Below are 18,008 nucleotides of genomic sequence, written 5' to 3'. Positions count from 1 at the left end.
TATTCAATGTCACCCGATTCTGCACGAAGTATATTAGGGGACGATCAAGGGGTGTCCATTTGTCCCACCAGAAGCTTGTGGATGTACCATTATTAATTTTTCTCCCCAACCCTTCAAGGAACCGATCCCAAACTTCACAAATTGATCTCTAAGCCAGTGATGAGTTGCTTTTCTTGACAACATTTGGTACTTTCCCCTCACCACAATCGTACTTGGTCTTGATACATTGAACCCAAAATGCCTCAGGCTTAGTAATTAGACCCCAGCAAAGCTTCAAGATGAACGCTTTATTTTGAAGTCGAAGATCTTTAATCCCCAAGCCGCCATACTTTTTATCTTTGGTGATTTTATCCCACGCTATAAGGTGCATTTTTTTGGCTTCTGCATCTTGAGTCCACAGGAATCTCCTACTGATTCTGTCTATTTCTTTTAAGGTCCCCATTGGAAGCAGGGCAGTTTGCATCTGATAATTTGGTAAGGCTGATAGCACAGACTTAATTAATACGGATCTCCCAGCCATATTCAGGAATTTGCACTTCCAGATAGATAGTTTTTTCCGAGCTTTTTGCACTAGGGGCGAGAACGTGGAGGTTGTAACTCTATTATGGATTAGAGGTACTCCCAAATATTTCCCCAGATCCGCAGTCAAACCAATTCCAAGAGCATGGCTTAACTCCATAGCTCTGGTAAAGTGCACGTTTTTAGAGCAGAACATTTTGGATTTTTCAAGGTTGATCTTGTGGCCTGATGTCACACAGAAACTATGCATCACTGATTTGATTTCCTCCATCTGGCTTAAGCTAGCTTCTGCAAATAGGATTAGATCATCAGCGAAGAAAAGGTGAGAAAGGATTGGTCCATTCCTCTTAAATCTAAACGGTTTCCACTTCTTTTTTGCACATTCAGCCTTTATTAGCTGTCCTAATCTTTCCATGCAAAGTACAAAAATATACGGGCTTAGTGGGTCACCTTGGCGGACTCCCCTTGATGGTGTAAAAGTAGGTCCCTCCTCCCCATTCCATAGGACAGACATAGATGTCGATGTGAGACAATTCATTATAAGGTTAATCAACTTATCATCTAACCTTAAGCTTGAGAGCGTATCCCTTATAAAGTCCCAATCAAGTCTGTCATAAGCCTTTTCCATATCCACCTTTACTGCAACAAAACTCTTCCTTCTCCCACTCAGTCGCATTGTATGAATTGCTTCTTGTGCAATTATTATATTATCACAGCTGGACCGGCCCTTGATAAAGCTACATTGTTCCTGACTAACCAACTTTTCCATGATCTCCTTGAAACGAGTCGCGAGAATTTTGGTTACCACCTTAAAGCTGACATTACAGAGTGAAATTGGTCTCAGGTCCTTCATTACGCTCGGGTTGTCAACTTTAAGGATAAGGACAATTTTAGCATGATTAATGTCCTTTAACCGTGCAGGGTCTTCGAAGCACTCTTCAATAAATCTGGTGATTTTATCTCCTACCAGAGCCCAATTTGACTGGAAGAAATGGGCTTGAATTCCATCTGGTCCCGGGGCTTTCAAGGCGCCCATATCAAAAAGCCCATCCCTGATCTCCACTTTCTCCACTTCTCTAGATAACAACTGTAGATCCCGTTCCTCAAGTCTTGGGAAATTGGAGAACCAATCTGATCGACCCAACAAAGGAGGTTCCTTGGTATAGAGTTTCTGGAAGAAATCACACGTGATTTGCTTCAGGACAGCGTGATCATCTATCCAAATGCCCTCCTCATTCTTCAAGGCTAGGATTTGTTGTTTCTTACGTTTCACCATAGCTGAAGCATGAAAAAAGCGGGTATTTTTATCCCCCCATTGGAGCCATTTACATCTAGCCTTCTGGAACCAAACTAGTTCTTCTTGAGCTACCACTTTATGATACTCGCTCCATAGCTTTTTTTCAAGCCTAAAGAGCCTAGTTTTGAGATCCGTTTTCCTTTTCCTATCAATCCCTGTCAATCTCCGGATAATCTCCTTTTTCTTCTTCGAGAAATTCCCAACTTGCATCTCACTCCAGTCTCTTGCTGAATTCGTGAAAGACGCCAGGCCCTCTAACCAGTTTTTATCTTCTCACGCTCCAGCAACAACATCACTAAAACTTTCTTCCATGCACCAAGCCGCTTGATATCTGAAATTTCTCTTGTTCCTCTGTTTGTCTACTATAGGATCTGTATTAAGAATTACTACTCTGTGATCTGACTTGAATTTTAACTCATGGGAAACTTTTGCGTTGGGGAACTGAGCAAACCAAGCAAAATTGCAGAAGACCCAGTCAAGGCGTTCTTTCAATCCTGTACGCTCCCAGGTAAAGCGATCTCCCTGGAAGCTCACTTCCATGAGTCCCGTATCATCAATACAATCCTTGAATTGTTTCATTGAGGTCCAAGTTGGTTCAGTCCCCCTAGTTTATCTTCTGGACTCAAGTACGTGTTGAAATCACCAATAACCACCCAAGGATCAGTACTGCCTGAAGCTAGGGTCCTAATCGACTCCCACATTTGCTTCCTTGCCAGCAACTTTGTTTCACCATAAATCACAGAGATGCTGTAAGAGGAGTTGGTTCTAGAGTCTCTTACTCTACAGTGTAACAGTTGTGTGTTTGATTCCGTGTAGTCCACCATAAAATCCTGTTTATTCCACAATAACCAAATACCGCCAGCAAAACCACTAGCTTCTACTCTTATCCAATTACTAAAACCCAGCTTTCTACATGTCTTGTGTGCTTTGGGTCCACTGATTCGAGGTTCCAGCAAGCATAGAATGTCAATGTTATATCTAGACACAATATCTTTTATTATGATAGGGAATGCACGGCTACCTGCTCCCCTACAGTTCCAGGAAGCAACAATCATTGGACACTTGAGGGGAAAAGAAACAGAAACTACCTTAATTAATAGATTCTTCCCTTCGAGGTCCATCAATCGCCTCTTGTTGGGTCTCCTCCACTTGGGTCTCTGTACCCACTATTTCGTGGTTGGTCATTGGTTCTTGGGAGTCTTCTATCCCCATTCCCGTCGGGTCAGGAGGTTTAGGGTGACGATTATGTTGGGTACCATGCTTATCTTCCATTTGTGTCGTACACTCCAATTCACTGGGGAGGAGAGCGTTTCGATTGGGAGTCAATTGCACTTCTCTACAACTTGGAGATTTCTCTGATTTCCTGACACCTGTGTCAACTTCCATTGTGTTAATGTCTCCCTGGACTACTACATGAGCCCTCTGACCTTTCAGCCTTCTCCTCGCGTTACCGCTTTGATCCAGCACTATGGCCTTCTCGTTATTGATCCAAGTTCCCTGGTCGTTATCTGGTCCATTATTGCTTCGGCTACTACCTTGGGCTTGGCTTGGATCTTCTAACAACATCATATCCGGTCTATTCTTTTTTGGGTCATTTGGAATCCTTAAACCTGGGCTGATGTCGTTATTGGGCTTATGCTGTGGCCTTCTGTTTTCCTTCCCCATAGCCCGATATTCTACTTTTGACTTTATTCCTTTCAGCTTCCCTGCTTCAAACTTGGATGAGCCTACCCTATCGCCCCTAGTCTGTTGTACTTTTCCATTTTCGCGTATCATCAGAGCTTTTCCTTGTCCATTGTTCTGACCAGTTTCTATTTGTTTTCCCGAGATCACTTCCATTCTTCCGTCAATCTCCTCCTCTAGATCATCAAACACTGCAAAGCGAGATTTCTGGGCGAAAGTTGTATCTTTCTTTGTACTATCATCAAACCCTGCATAGCCCCTCTGGTTATTCTTCTGCTCTCCTTTCCTAGGAAACCGAGCTTTGTTTTCCTGCTGGTTAATCATCCAAGGACCAAACTGATCCTCTGTCGCTTTTGGTGTTTTGGCTGTTGTTCTATCCTGCGTTCCGGTAGGTGCAACCACCGGCGGTGGTGCGCTATTTGTTTCACTGGTCTGAGCACCAGCACTGCATTTGTAAGGGCAAGCTTCTCGTCTATGTCCGAACCTCCCACAGGCAAAACAGATCAATCCTAGGCCTTCATATTCCACGTTGAAAACAGATCCAGTAGAGATTACCTTTGGCACAAGTTTTTTCTGGAGGTTCAACTCCACACAAATTTGTGCATATTTTCCACGCTCGATCTTCGAGTTTTTATTTTGAAAGTCATCCAGCGTCTTCATATCAACCTTCAGAGTCCTCCCTATTCTGTCACCCGACCTGGAGATATAGTGACTATTATAGTAGTGTATGGGGATGTCTAGAATTCGAACCCAAGTAGCTACTCGTCCCAATGGGTTGTGATACGCATTGAAGTATGGTGACCAGCACTGCACTAGTATGCAATGCTACTTAATAACCCATGGACCATCACAGAGAACCTTCTTATAGTGCTGTCGCCAAAACTCTTCGTTCTTGAATCTTACAATGAAATAGTTATTGGGGAGATCAATGACTTCAAAGTCGTACTCTTGAAGGCTCCAGATTCTTTTAAGTTCATCCTTTAGGAAGTATAGGTTAAATCTTCGCCCTAGAACCGTTAGGATAAGAGCGTAGTTCCAAGGTTCACACCAGTCATTGAACTCCTCTTGCATTACCGGCACCACCGGGTAGATTTCCATTAGCTTTTTCACTTCCTCGGTCTCCTCTGGTATTTTCTAGAACATCTCCTTATCAGCATTAAACAGGTCATCCTCCTCCATAGGACTATCCCTGTGTGCAACTCCATTGAACCCCATAAGCGAGGCTCGATATGACGAGAACTTTGGAGGAGGGTTGGTCTTCTTTGGTTCTTCCCTTTCTTCAGTTGGTGATTGCTCTTTGCCATACACATTTTCATCCTGATCACTCATCTGATCATCCATAATCTCGTTTAGAGGATCGGTTATCTTCATTTTTTTCTTCCTATCTTCGTGTTCGTCAGGCTTTGGTCGGTCCGGTGGGACCTTCCGATGCCCAGTATTTGCCATGGTGAAGCTTTGTTGCACTTTTCCCAAGAGAGAGAAAGTCAAAACCCACTTTAGAGCTCCCTAATCGCAACTTTTTACTCATCCAAATGTCTGACCGCCCTTGCCCATTGACATTTGAAAAAAATATGCTCAATATTTTCTACTTCTCCACAAAAAACACACTCCGAATCAATGCCCACATTTTGTTGGACAAGCAACCATTTAACTAGCAATGCTTCTGACCAAAACTTCCAGCCAAATAACTTTATCCTAGGAAGGAGAGGCAATTTGTTCAACAATGTCTTGAGAGGCCCGTTAAAACAAACAGAGGAGGGACCATTCTGTAAACTTAACTTATAACTGTCAGCCATGGTATACCTACCCTCTGTATTACCAAGCCAAACCAAAACATTTGGTTGATCACAAATAGATACCGGAGTAGAGGAGATCTGATGAGATACTTCAGGAGAATACAGTAACGTTAATAAGGAAAAATCCTAAGAAACATTTTGCAGAATAAGATCTCCCACAGTTGATAAGGAGACTGGAGAGATCATCTGCATTGGCCACCATAGGCTGCTAAACAAGCTAATAGACTTCCCATTGCCAACCTGCTATTGTAATCTATCTGTGACCAAATGCGTTGTAGTTTTCATTCCTTTCCAAATAGGGGACTCTAGAGCATGGTTAATAATAATACCATCACCTAAAACGGAAACATACTTTGGTTTAACTACTTGTGCTAGAAAAGAATTTCCTGAAATCTTAAATAGTCTAGCCACCATTTTGGCCAGTAAAACTTGATTAAATGGTTCGATCTTTCGAATTCCAAGCCTCCCTTCCTTACTTGGGGCATAGATCCTTTCCCATGATATCATATGCATCTTTTTACCATTGGCCCCTATACCCCAAAAGAAATATGCAAATTTCATATCAAGCTTGTGACAAACTGATTTTGGCAGGTTATGTACAAACAACCAATAAATAAGGGATAAGACAAAACAGATTTAATCAAAGTAATCTGAGCTACTTGAGAGAGTGAAGCTGCCTTCCTTGCTAGAAGTTTGTTGTCTATTCTGTCAACAATCTCTTTCCAAAGATGCTTTCTATCACAGCCAAGATCAATATAAACTCCCAGGTACTTACCAATAGAAGAATGGAATTTCATTCCAAGCACCTTAGATAATCTATCTTTCATATTGTAAGAAACATTAGGACTAAACATTAAACAAAACTTTCTCTTATTTATTTTCTGCCCTGTAATTATCTAGTAATGTTGGATTACTTGAGCAACCCCTTGAAAAGAAGCCTCTTCAGCTGGTGCAAATAGTATAGTATCATCCGCATACATCACATGAGTTAGAGGCAGAGAACCTTTACAAATAGTCAACCCCTTCCATAATCCTCGACTCTCTTCCAACGAGATCATAGCTGAAAGTACATTGGCCCCTAGAATGAACAAATATGACGAAAGTGGATCACTTAACGCAGCCCACAAGAAGGCACAAAAGAGGTAGACAAAGAACCATTAACCAAAACTTGATAAGTCACTGAAGAGATACAACACATCAATATTTTTTTTCCACATTGAAGGGAAACCCATGTGCATTAACAAAGCATAAATGAAATTCCACGACATACTATCATATGCTTTCCGAATATCAAGTTTAATGGCACACCAACCCTTTTTATTTCTTCCCAAAGATTTAAGTTTAGCAACGGCTTCTGAAACCACCAAAATATTATCATTTACAAGTCTACCCTTAATAAAAGCATTTTGAAAAGGAGAAATAAGATCATCCAAAATCAACTGGAGCCTGTTACATAAAGTCTTTGCCAGAATTTTGTATAACACGCTACACAGACTGCTTGGACGGAAATCCTCTAAGGATTGGAGTGAATTTGTTTTTGGAATTAAAGCAATATAAGTTGTTCCCAAAGCCCGAGGAAAGGAACCAGTCTGGAAAAAACTCCTAACCATATTCCTTACATCCCTTCCAATCTCACCCCAAAAGCTTTGGAAAAATCTAGCATTGAAACCATCAAAACCAGGAGCTCTATCTGAATTCATTTGTCAAATAGCTAGATCAATTTATTCATCTGAAATATGTTGCATCAACAAAACCTTGTGTGATAGTGTTAATTGTGGGATGGGTAGGTTGCCCAAATAAGACAGGATTTCTTCCTTTGACAATTCCCCCTCACACGAATAAATTCTTTTGAAATATGAAACTGTGAATCTTTTAATCTCATCAACCCCCTGAATCCATTCACCGTCCTCAGTCTTTAATTTTGTAAATGTGAAACAGGAACACCTCCTTTTAACCAAATTATGGAAAAAAAAATGGTGTTTCTATCTCCCTTAATCACCCAATTTATTCTGGTCTTTTGTTTTTTGGAGCTACTTATTAATGTTTTCCATATGCCAAAAAAATAAAATATCCTCGTTTTAAAATATTTGCACTGAAAATGATTTCTCCCGAATTTGAGCCCGCCCACCCGCCTTCCATGCAAAAACCAACTTGAAATATTGAATTTATTTCTGTTCCCACAATTTCATCTCTCTCTTTTTTTTGCCACAATTTCATGTGAATACGCAAAATTATGACCCCTAGTTTGAACCGGACATTCAGTACTGAAGCCTCCCCCCCCTCCAAATATAAAGTATTCCTTCCTGTGATTATTGTAATAAGATCCTATGAGCATTTTTTATAAGAATCCAAATTTTGAATTAATTTGATTTTTTTAGAAGATGTTGTTTAGAGGTGTTTGAACACTAAATACTCCTCTGGTTCTTAATATAAGACCCATTTAACTAATTTGATTAGATTAAGGAAGTTAGATAAGATAGTTAATTATAAAAAATGTAACACATCTTTCCTAAAACACCATAATCATCTTTCTTAATACCTCCTTTCCTTCTTTTACTTGATTATAGTTGAGGGACTATCTATAGGAGTAATTTAGAGAAAATTGATAAATATGATAAATGGGTCTTATATTTAGGACCAAAACCAACTCAACAATTGGGTCCTATATTAAGGACCGGAGGAGTATATTTTTATCATTTTGTCCCTAATTAATTTTTTATTATCTCTCCTCATCTTTTTTGGATGCCACGTTCTCTCCTATTCTATATTTTTATCTTTTTACTTGTATTTTTCTCTTTTATTTGTTTTTTATTAAATAAGAATACACTTAAAAGAGGTTAAATTTTTACATATTTATTGTATTTAACTAAAAGAATCTTATAAAAACTAAAAAGGACTAGAAGGGGCTTTTTTTTACTAACCGCATAACTTAATCAAAAGAATCTGATAAAAAGGATCAGAAGGGGTACTTCTTCACCTGCATAATCCATTTGTTTCAAATGATGATTTTCCTGTGAAAGTTAAAAATCTTTGACATCTAAATATAATTCGATCATTCGAGAGGTATGTAATGATATTTTTAATTTTTAATTTGTAAAAATAAAGATAGAAGAAATTTAATAAGGATAAATTTAAAAAATATGATGTATCATTTTACTACATCTAATTTTTAATATAAGAGCTCTTTTAATTTTTATTTGTCTTAAATATAAGACCCCAATTTATTTTGTTTTTGTATTTATCTATTTTTTTAAGATAGTCATTATAATAATAGTAATTCTTACTAATATGCTTGATTAGTAAGGATATTTTTAAAAAAATACATATTTATTAAACTTAATTAATTTTTTTAATCTACTCAAAATAATCAACTAATTTTTAATATTAAAGATGGGCATAGTAATATATTCTTAACATGTAAAAATGAATTATAAGGGATTTTGTAATTAGACTCTCATTTTTAATACCGTGACGGACGCGCACTCGCGTGCTTTCCACGTTCAGGAATCACCTGGAAGGCGAGACCTTATAAAACGTGGATGCATCCCGGCTCTCTTGCGAAACGTACTGCGCTCTCTGCATCATTTGTGCTCAGTCCCTCCATTCTTACATTCCATTTTCTTGTGAGTCACTTCCACCAGATTCAAATGGCTGCACAGCCGGAGACGGAGCATCCACGGAAGGCTTTTGGATGGGCTGCTCGGGATACGTCCGGGGTTCTCTCTCCCTTCAAGTTCTCTAGAAGGTTCCTGGCCTCCTTTTCTCCCTCGCTTTCCTGTATTTGCATTCTAGTCATTCCATGGCGCATTCCTCTTGATTCTTTTGGTTTCTGTAGAATATGGGTGCTCTTACAAGGATTCTTCATATCTTTCATTTCCCCCTCTTTTGGACGATATAAGATCAAGATGGACCAGATCCTTTGAAAATTAGGGACCGTTGGCTCTTGTCATGGATGTTAAATATAAAATGTACCTCGCTGGTTTTCTGATTAATATAAATCGGGTACCGGATTGTTTTTGCAGGGAAACAGGAGAGAAAGATGTGAGGTTCAAAGTGTTGTACTGCGGGATTTGCCACTCGGATCTCCACATGATAAAGAACGAGTGGGGCAATTCCATCTATCCACTTGTACCCGGGTATCTTTCGGCCCGCGTCGGAATTATTTTTTTAAGTGTTGTTGCGGCTTATGGTTGTGGTCCTATATAGTTATGATTTGCTTTCCATGCATTTTTGATTATTTTAATAGCTAAAAAAGATGACGGACTATATTTTAATGTAATTAGTTTGATTGGATATTGTCTGGTCGCCAACAAAAGAATAATTTATAAACAAATTTGACCGGAGAAGTCGGTAAGGAATTCTTTGCGTCTTCCATCCTCTTCATTGAGAATCAAGAAAATAGCGCTGGCACAGGTTATGAATCTGACATATGCAAGGCTTGCTGTATCGAGTCTTGCCAAAATCTTTCATCGACAAACATGACTGATATTGTGGCATAGTCAGCCTTGGTAATATTTTGTTTTGGGGTTAATTTTTTTTAAAAAATTACTGTTTCGATGCTAGCAGGGAATCGGGACAGCTCTGTTTCGCAAAAAGTTCTGTTTTCTTATTAGAAAATGCTGTCTCAATGAGGATCTGAATACTCTATTTAAGTCCTGTAGTTTGGTCACTGATGTGCTTTATCTGTCGTTATAAAGTTGTTAAAGATGCGTTGGAGGTATATAGAGGTTAATTGTCAATCGATATATTATAAAACTAGATCGGCAATCACTGTTATTTTACTCTATTGATGTGATTATTGATTTGCTTCATTTTATCATCTTTTCTGGGCTTGATACTGCTTTAAAAGATTCTGATGATTTGTGCAATCTCCATCCCTAGTGTACTGGTTGATAATAGCGGCATATGATTCTTACTTGTCTATCAAATTCAGGCATGAAATTGTTGGTGAAGTAACAGAGGTGGGAAGCAAGGTTGAGAAGTTCAAAGTTGGGGACAGGGTAGGTGTGGGATGCATGGTTGGTTCATGCGGCTCATGCCAAAGCTGTACTGAAAATCTTGAAAATTACTGCCCAAAAATGATCCTCACATATGCCGCCAAGTATGTGGATGATACCATCACATATGGAGGCTACTCTGACTCGATGGTTGCAGATGAGCACTTTGTGGTTCGCATTCCAGACAGCCTTCCTCCTGATGCTGCCGCTCCTCTGCTTTGTGCTGGGATCACTGTGTATAGTCCTTTGAAGTATTTTGGACTGGACAAGCCTGGTCTGCATATCGGTGTGGTTGGTCTTGGTGGTTTAGGCCATTTGGCTGTGAAGTTTGCCAAGGCCTTCGGTGCTAAGGTGACAGTAATAAGTACATCACCTAATAAGAAGGAGGAAGCATTAAAAAATCTGGGAGCTGACTCCTTTGTGGTCAGCCGGGAGCAAGATCAGATGCAGGTACCTGTCAGAATTTGTTTCTCTAGCTTGAATATATTGTTGTGCCTGCATCTGATAATTTGTCACGATCAGCTTCTAATATTATTCTGATTAATGTAGGCTGTAATGGGTACCTTTGATGGTATCATTGACACTGTTTCTGCTGTCCATCCTCTCTTGCCTTTGATTGGTCTGTTGAAATCTCACGGGAAACTCGTTATGGTCGGTGCCCCAGAGAAACCTCTTGAACTCCCAGTCTTTCCTTTACTTTTGGGTATGCACATGAAAAGTCCATCTTCTGATTTTCACGCGGCTTATGTTAATAACCTCATGTTAATAAGCATCATGGAGAAGCCAGTCCATGATTGAAATAGGAACATGATTCTAACCAGTATTATTGGTCACTTCTGTGCAGGGAGAAAGTTGGTGGCTGGGAGTGCCTTTGGAGGAATGAAGGAGACACAAGAAATGGTTGATTTTGCTGCTAAGCACAATGTTAAGCCAGAAATAGAGGTGGTTCCAATTGACTATGTGAACAAGGCAATGGAGCGTCTCGCGAAAGCAGATGTCAAGTATCGATTTGTCATTAACATTGGAGAAACACTGAAGCCAAGCGCCTAGTTTTGCACCATCCAGATTTCTGTGAATAAAGGGAGGGGAGTATGAGCAATTAAGAGTGGGTTATTTTTGGGTTTGACATTACTATACTGCCCATTTGATTTGTGTGGTTTAGCTACGGTGGTTTAGAGTGATTCTGGATTCGGGGTAGCAATATTTTGTAGTTGGTCAGTATATTGGACAACCATATATGATGTTGGCTATCAAGAGTTCTCCCATTAACGCCACGTTCTAGTTGAACGATGAGTTAAATCCCTGTAAAATGGAAAAAGGCCTTTTTCTAGAATAGAAAAGAAAGAGGGAAGTCTTTGTGGGGCCAAAAGAAGAAAATTTGATCGGAGAATAAGCGGTGCTAACCGACTTTCTTGTCCCTTTCTGCTCCGATCAATTTCGCTGAAGCTCTAGAAGGTCCCCGAAATAGCGTGAAAGAATGGATGGTTTCTGTCCAGGTGTCTGCATCGCCATGTACATGCGAGTCTTGTCCCCGATCAAGCACTTGGAGCCAAAAGCCCAAAATGCCAGATTTTAGAAAGAATCCATTTATTCATAGAGTAGTAATAATAATAACTAATATGCCCCAAGAAAGAGCCTGAGAAAAGGCCGTAATGGAATGAGCAAGATGGGCGATCAAATTGGTCGGCCCAACACTGAAATCGGGCTTGTACTTTTTTATTTGAAATGGGGAGACGGGCTAGGAAGTCAGCAAGCTGAATTCACAGTGCTATTAGGAAAGACTACAGACTAGAGAGAGTTACATGCGTTGGCTGTCCAATTAACTGCTGCCTTAATTAATTTAATAATTAATCTTCCCTTCCCCCTCACTTCACTACTTACCATTATCTCTTGTACTTAATATAAAAATAGTTGATTAATTTAAGAAAATTAAAAAAATTAAAAGATTATTTAACTATGGCATATATTACATAATCTTTTTAAAATATTTATGTGTATCATTATATTAATTATCGGTTTATAAAATAGGCAAATCAGTTTGAAAATAATAATAATATTTTAAAATAATTTATTTAATTCTTTTTAACCTCTCCAAGTATTTTGCAATTAAACGAATCCGACCCACCAACCTCTGCCCGCTGTTGGCGTGACGTGTGGAAGAGGATGTTGTCAAAGATACAGAAAGGCAACACAACCCCTCAGGCCAAGAAAAACACAACCCTAAAATATGAAGGATGACGTTGTTTATTAGGTGAATACAAGATAGAAGAACAAAGCCCTGAGTTCTAAAACTGTTATACAAAAGTATAGTAAAACAATGGTGGCGTGCATCAAAGTGCAGCCATGGTGGGAGAGTTGATGGTATTTGCCACGTCGAGGACGAAACGGTACTTGACATCATTGTTTGCGAGTCGCTCTAAGGCTGTGTTCACATACTCCATCGGTATCACCTCTACTTCGGCACTGATCCTGTGCTTCGCTGCAAAATCCACCATCTCTTGCACCACCTTCATCCCTCCTCCCGCGCTCCCTGTAATTGTCTTCCCCCCTACATCCATAAACGTCACCAAATTGCATTCATTCATTATTTTCACTCTAATCAAACACCTTCTTCCTAAACCTTCTACTGTACTTACCTATAAGTAAAGACATGGCCGAGAACTCGAGTGGCGTCGATGGTGCGCCCACCAGAATCAACTTTCCATGAGTCTTCAGCAAACCGATCAATGGCGAGATCGAGTGAGGCCCCGAAACTGTGTCGATTATTCCGTCCATCGTGCCCACAGCATCCTACATACGTACAGCCCCAACCAAACATATAAATAATGCATTTTAATTGCTGATAAATTAATCGACGTGGCTAGTTGTTTGATATATTAATTAGTTTTACCTGCAATTGTTGTTGGTCTTTGCTGATTAAGAAGGCATCGGCACCAAGACGTTCCAATGCTTCCTTCTTCTTGCTGGGAGAAGTACTTATCACCGTCACTTTCATTTCAAAAGCTTTGGCGAACTTGACTGCCACGTGGCCGAGCCCCCCAAGCCCTACCACGCCCAAATGCAAACCAGGACGAGCCAGTCCATGGCTCGTCATGGGGCTGTATACTGAGATTCCAGCACACAGCAACGGGGCAGCTCCGTCCAGTGGCAGAGTTCTTGGAATCACCACGGCAAAGTGCTCGTCCACCACAATCTTATCGGAGTAGCCGCCTTGGGTTACTGATCCGTCATGGTCTCGTGCACTGAAGGTTAATATCATTTTTGGGCAATACACTTCAAGACCCTGGTTGCACTCAGAGCACGACCCACACGAGCCACATAGGCCAGGCACACCAGCTATGTCACCCACCCTAAATTTTGAGACACCACGACCCACTTTTGTCACTTCGCCCACGATCTCGTGCCTGAACTTGAACCAAAGAAAGAGATAATATGCAGCATATAGACATTAGAAATTAAGGAGTATAGTTATATAAAACTCAAAAATGAACAAGTAGCAAGGATATGAGAGCTGGTGGAGTACCCGGGAACAACAGGATACAGGGTCATGCCGAAGTCATCCTTGAGAAAATGAAGGTCGCTATGGCAAATCCCACAATAGAGAATCTTGACGGTGATGTCATTTTCGCCATTTGCCCTGTTGTTCGTTGAGCAGCAAGAAAATTATTCAGTACTGATGCATGCATGAAGGTTTTGATAGGCGAAGATGGCGATTCAATCTGAAGAACACATGCTCTTACCTTCTAGTAAAGTGAAAGGGTGAGAGGATTCCTGAGGCGTCTCTAGCTGCCCATCCATAGGCCTCTACTTTTCCCTTTTCTTCTGCAGCCATAACGTTCGACATGGAAGTGCTCTTCTGTATCGGAGTGAAATAGGTTATATCTAGGGGTTGGATAAACAGATACTTGCGTTGTGGAATGAAGTGATGTGTTGATGAAAGTCCTATATATACATATTATGTACTGTCTTTACCCGCGAGTTATAGATTTTTTTTCCTCCTTGCATACCTTTCAGCTTTCACAAGAACAAAATACCAAATTGACAAAGACTTGGCATTTTCACGCTCCCTCTAAATGAGGTGAGGACAGGCTATATGCTATGCTGACATACTGGATGATGTTATGAGTATATATAGATGACATCATCCGTTCCAAGATCGATGCTCAGGCCCAAAAAAGAAAAAGGAAGAAAGAAAAGTCAAAGGAAATCAAACGATTCGTTCCAAATGTTACGAGGAGGGTGATATAAATATTCTTCCGTTACTTCTCCGTAGACTGCACTACAACTTTATGCGAGCCTGTCACTTTCAAACCAAATTAATTAAATATTCTTCTGTTCTTTTTGTTCGTGGACTGCTTAATCTCATGAAAGTTCAATCCCTCGCCACGCTCTGCTAGATCCGCCACTACCTGACTTCTAATGCAACAAATAGTTACCGGTCCCCAAGGCGGCTTTAAAAGCAGGACGGATTCAGTGCAGATTATGAATATGACGATTTTTCAACATAAGACGCTTTTTTAACTGACTATTAAACGAGCACATTAAACTGGTGACGCAGGCGATTAGCTTTATATACTCCATTTTTCGTCATCTATTACGAACATACTAATTGTGAATTTGTAACTGCCAAATTTTACTTTCACTCCCGCACACACTAACATGTGTATTTAAAGAAGAAGTTGTGGTACCAAAAAAGAAGAAGAAGAAGTTGAATATTCTTGTGTTCTTTCAAACCAGACTGCGTTACTGTTTCCGCTCTGTCTCCTTCATCATACGCTATAAATATATTCTCAACTTCTTCAGTTTGCCATAGTCACATTCTCCAAAGATCACACTTCTCCACATATACCCATTCCAACAATATGGCAAACACCATCTCAGCACAAGAAAATGAGAAAACACCTGCCTTTGGCTTAGCTGCCACAGACTCCTCAGGAATTGTCTCCCCTTTTCACTTCTCCAGAAGGCATCTTCTTCTTCTTCTCCTCAACACACACACACACACACAAAAGCCTCAAATTACTGCAACTCTACATCCGGTTTTTATATACACAAGACTTAACATTGTTGTCTTCATTGATATACAGGGCAAACGGTGATCATGATGTCACCTTAAAAATCCTGTATTGTGGGATTTGCCACGGTGATGTTCATCAGCTCAGGAATGAACTGGGCCAAAACAGCATGTATCCCATGGTTGCCGGGTAATATATATGTTCTCTTGATCAGTCTTTCCCCTTCAAATAAACCATTCACATTCAACTATAAATGTATAAGCTCATAGCTTAACACTCATTAGTCTGAATCGGACCACTTTAGGCACGAGATTATCGGAGAAGTGATAAAGGTGGGCCGCAATGTGACGAAATTCAAAATTGGTGATATTGCTGGCGTGGGGCCATTCTGTGGTTCATGCCGCTCTTGCTCTAACTGCGATCAGGGCTGGGAAAGTTACTGCCCCAAAAGCATTTTCACCTATAATGCATACGACCATGATGGATCAATGACTCAAGGTGGATATTCTGATAAAACAGTGGTTGATGAGCATTTTGCCATCAAAATCCCAAATGGCTTGCCGCTCGATGGTGCAGCTCCGCTGTTGTGCGCCGGAATCACAGTTTATAGCCCGATGAAGTTCCATGGACTGTGTCATCCGGGTCAGCATCTGGGTGTGGTCGGGTTGGGTGGACTCGGCCACGTGGCCGTCAAGTTTGCCAAGGCCCTGAACATGAAGGTGACAGTAATAAGTACTTCTCCTGGAAAGAAGAAGGAAGCCTTGGAAAGGCTTGGAGCTGACTCTTTCTTGCTCAGTAACGATCCGAAGCAATTGCAGGTAATCACAGTTCAATTCGTTGCTTTATAATAAGTTCGTCAACCTGAATTATAGTCGTCAAATGAATTGGTTGTTGAATATATATAGGAGGGGAAGGATACGTTGGACGGGATTATTGATACAGTTGCAGGACCTCACTCTCTTTACCCATTGGTTGAGTTGTTGAAGACAGGAGGAAGATTGATCACAGTTGGGGTATCAAAAACTCCTCCTGAGTTACCCGCTAGGCCTTTGAGGATGGGTAATTAATTTCATCTCTCATACATCTATCTTAGTTAATTCCTTATAAATTTTTCAAGACTTTGATGAAGATGATTGTATATATGTATATGTATACAGGGAGGAAGATGGTTGCTGGAAGTGCTGCTGGAGGAATGGAAGAGACCCAAGAGATGATAGATTTAGCAGCGAAGCATAATATCACAGCAGATATTGAAGTTATTCCTATGGATTACGTGAACACTGCTTTAGAACGAGTTGCCAAAAACGATGTCAAGTATCGTTTTGTGATTGATGTGGCCAACACTCTTCATAAGCTCTCTCTCGCTGCCTAGAAATTGACAGAGAAACAAAATCTTCTCTATCCAAGCACTTGCGAAGAAAAATCGATTCCAACGTTGGATTTCATTTAATAAGAGAGACACAAATGTTGTGTTTTATCATTTCTTTCTGTTACTCTCCTGTTAGAGAGCATCTGATGCTTCAACTCTTGTTTCTGTGACTGAGTGTGGTTGCATGGCTGTATTTTTCTGTTTTTTTTTTGGGCCAAAGTTGCATGGCTGTATTTTAATATCCATAATATATTGCTGTATTTGTGATGTTTTAAATAATGAGGCTGTACCAGTTTTATAAAGTGTGATATTATTTCTTAATTATTTATATTAGTTGTTTTTTTTTCTGACAATACTATTTGTCGTCGGATATTTTTATTTCTAAATACACTGCAAACAACAAAGGTAACACGGCTTGCAATCTTGATCCTTTAAGCTTATATGATATTTTATTTTAATTTTTTAATTTTATAAAGTTCTTTTTCATTCTTCTAAGTACTGACAGAATATTCTTAAATACTAATAAATTAAGCTGAAAGTTAAATAATCTTTTTTTATGACATACATAAATTTTTTTTTTTTGGAGTCTGTGGCGCGGTCCAGTTACAACCGTGAACATTAAAGGGGGAAAAATACGTGGGGCCCATCATCCGCCATTTCTGGCCCATCTTAACTCCGGAAGGCTGAAGTGGTTGGCGTTAAATCCATCCCATTGAAGCACTTTGGGCCTTCAATGTTTTGGGGCTTAGGAGGCAAAGGGACGTGCAAAGGGTTTTGTCCTCTCTGTCTCGAATTTATACATAATTATAATTTATGGCGTCCGCAGTGCACTGGGCGATATTTTACCTTTGCTTTTACTTATAATTTATGAACGGTATCCCTTTTTTTATGATATGCAACAAGGAATACCACTTCTACTAGTACTCCTCCACTCTATAATGTAAGATGTACTCCTCTGATCCTTAATATATGACCTAATTATTGAGTTGATTTTAATCCTAAATATAAGACTCATTTCTCATATTTATCGATTTTCTCTAAATTACCTCTATGGATATTCCTTCAACCATAATCAAGTAGAAAAGGAATAGGGGTATTAAGATAAATTATTATGGTATTTTAGGAAAAACGTGTCACATTTCTTATAATTAACTAACTTACCCAACTCCTTTAATCTAATCAAATTAGTTAAATGGGTCTTATATTAAGGACCGGAAGAGTATTTAACTAATTTGATTAGATTAAGAAAGTTAAGTAAATTAGTTAATTATAAGAAATATAATATATATTTTTAAAAATACCATAATCATCTTTCTTAATATCCTCTCTCCC

At 39.7% G+C, this 18,008-nt stretch overlaps 5 protein-coding genes across 5 annotated transcripts; 2 read left to right on the top strand and 3 right to left on the bottom strand.

Moving 5' to 3' along the window:
- Positions 1 to 2,089: 2,089 nt before the first annotated feature.
- LOC114714054 (uncharacterized) lies at positions 2,090 to 2,395 on the bottom strand. The gene has a single exon (XM_028898746.1). It carries the CDS (start codon positions 2,393 to 2,395, stop codon positions 2,090 to 2,092), a length of 306 nt encoding a protein of 101 aa, XP_028754579.1.
- Positions 2,396 to 2,905: 510 nt separating this feature from the next.
- On the bottom strand, positions 2,906 to 4,597 carry LOC114714053 (uncharacterized). The gene is made up of 2 exons (XM_028898745.1): positions 4,403 to 4,597; positions 2,906 to 4,306 (listed from the first exon to the last, which is right to left on the bottom strand). Exons 1-2 carry the CDS (start codon positions 4,595 to 4,597, stop codon positions 2,906 to 2,908), a joined length of 1,596 nt encoding a protein of 531 aa, XP_028754578.1.
- Positions 4,598 to 8,868: 4,271 nt separating this feature from the next.
- LOC114714045 (probable mannitol dehydrogenase) lies at positions 8,869 to 11,582 on the top strand. Its single transcript, XM_028898740.1, has 5 exons — positions 8,869 to 9,040; positions 9,318 to 9,431; positions 10,229 to 10,742; positions 10,842 to 10,995; positions 11,137 to 11,582. Exons 1-5 carry the CDS (start codon positions 8,943 to 8,945, stop codon positions 11,340 to 11,342), a joined length of 1,086 nt encoding a protein of 361 aa, XP_028754573.1. The 5' UTR covers positions 8,869 to 8,942; the 3' UTR covers positions 11,343 to 11,582.
- A 1,040-nt stretch (positions 11,583 to 12,622) lies between these two features.
- On the bottom strand, positions 12,623 to 14,136 carry LOC114714052 (probable mannitol dehydrogenase). Its single transcript, XM_028898744.1, has 5 exons — positions 14,033 to 14,136; positions 13,816 to 13,929; positions 13,183 to 13,696; positions 12,929 to 13,082; positions 12,623 to 12,840 (listed from the first exon to the last, which is right to left on the bottom strand). The coding sequence occupies exons 1-5, from the start codon at positions 14,134 to 14,136 to the stop codon at positions 12,623 to 12,625; spliced, it is 1,104 nt and encodes a 367-aa protein (XP_028754577.1).
- Positions 14,137 to 15,154: 1,018 nt separating this feature from the next.
- On the top strand, positions 15,155 to 16,855 carry LOC114714076 (probable mannitol dehydrogenase). The gene is made up of 5 exons (XM_028898768.1): positions 15,155 to 15,258; positions 15,380 to 15,496; positions 15,612 to 16,125; positions 16,213 to 16,366; positions 16,465 to 16,855. The coding sequence occupies exons 1-5, from the start codon at positions 15,155 to 15,157 to the stop codon at positions 16,677 to 16,679; spliced, it is 1,104 nt and encodes a 367-aa protein (XP_028754601.1). The 3' UTR covers positions 16,680 to 16,855.
- The last annotated feature ends 1,153 nt before the right edge of the window (positions 16,856 to 18,008 follow it).

Source organism: Neltuma alba, unplaced genomic scaffold (assembly GCF_004799145.2).
Source record: "Neltuma alba isolate B1F8T4 unplaced genomic scaffold, ASM479914v2 tig00011485_pilon, whole genome shotgun sequence".
Lineage (NCBI taxonomy): Eukaryota > Viridiplantae > Streptophyta > Magnoliopsida > Fabales > Fabaceae > Neltuma > Neltuma alba.
The sequence above is the reverse complement of the archived record's forward strand: the minus strand, read 5'-3'. Positions and strand labels throughout refer to the sequence as shown.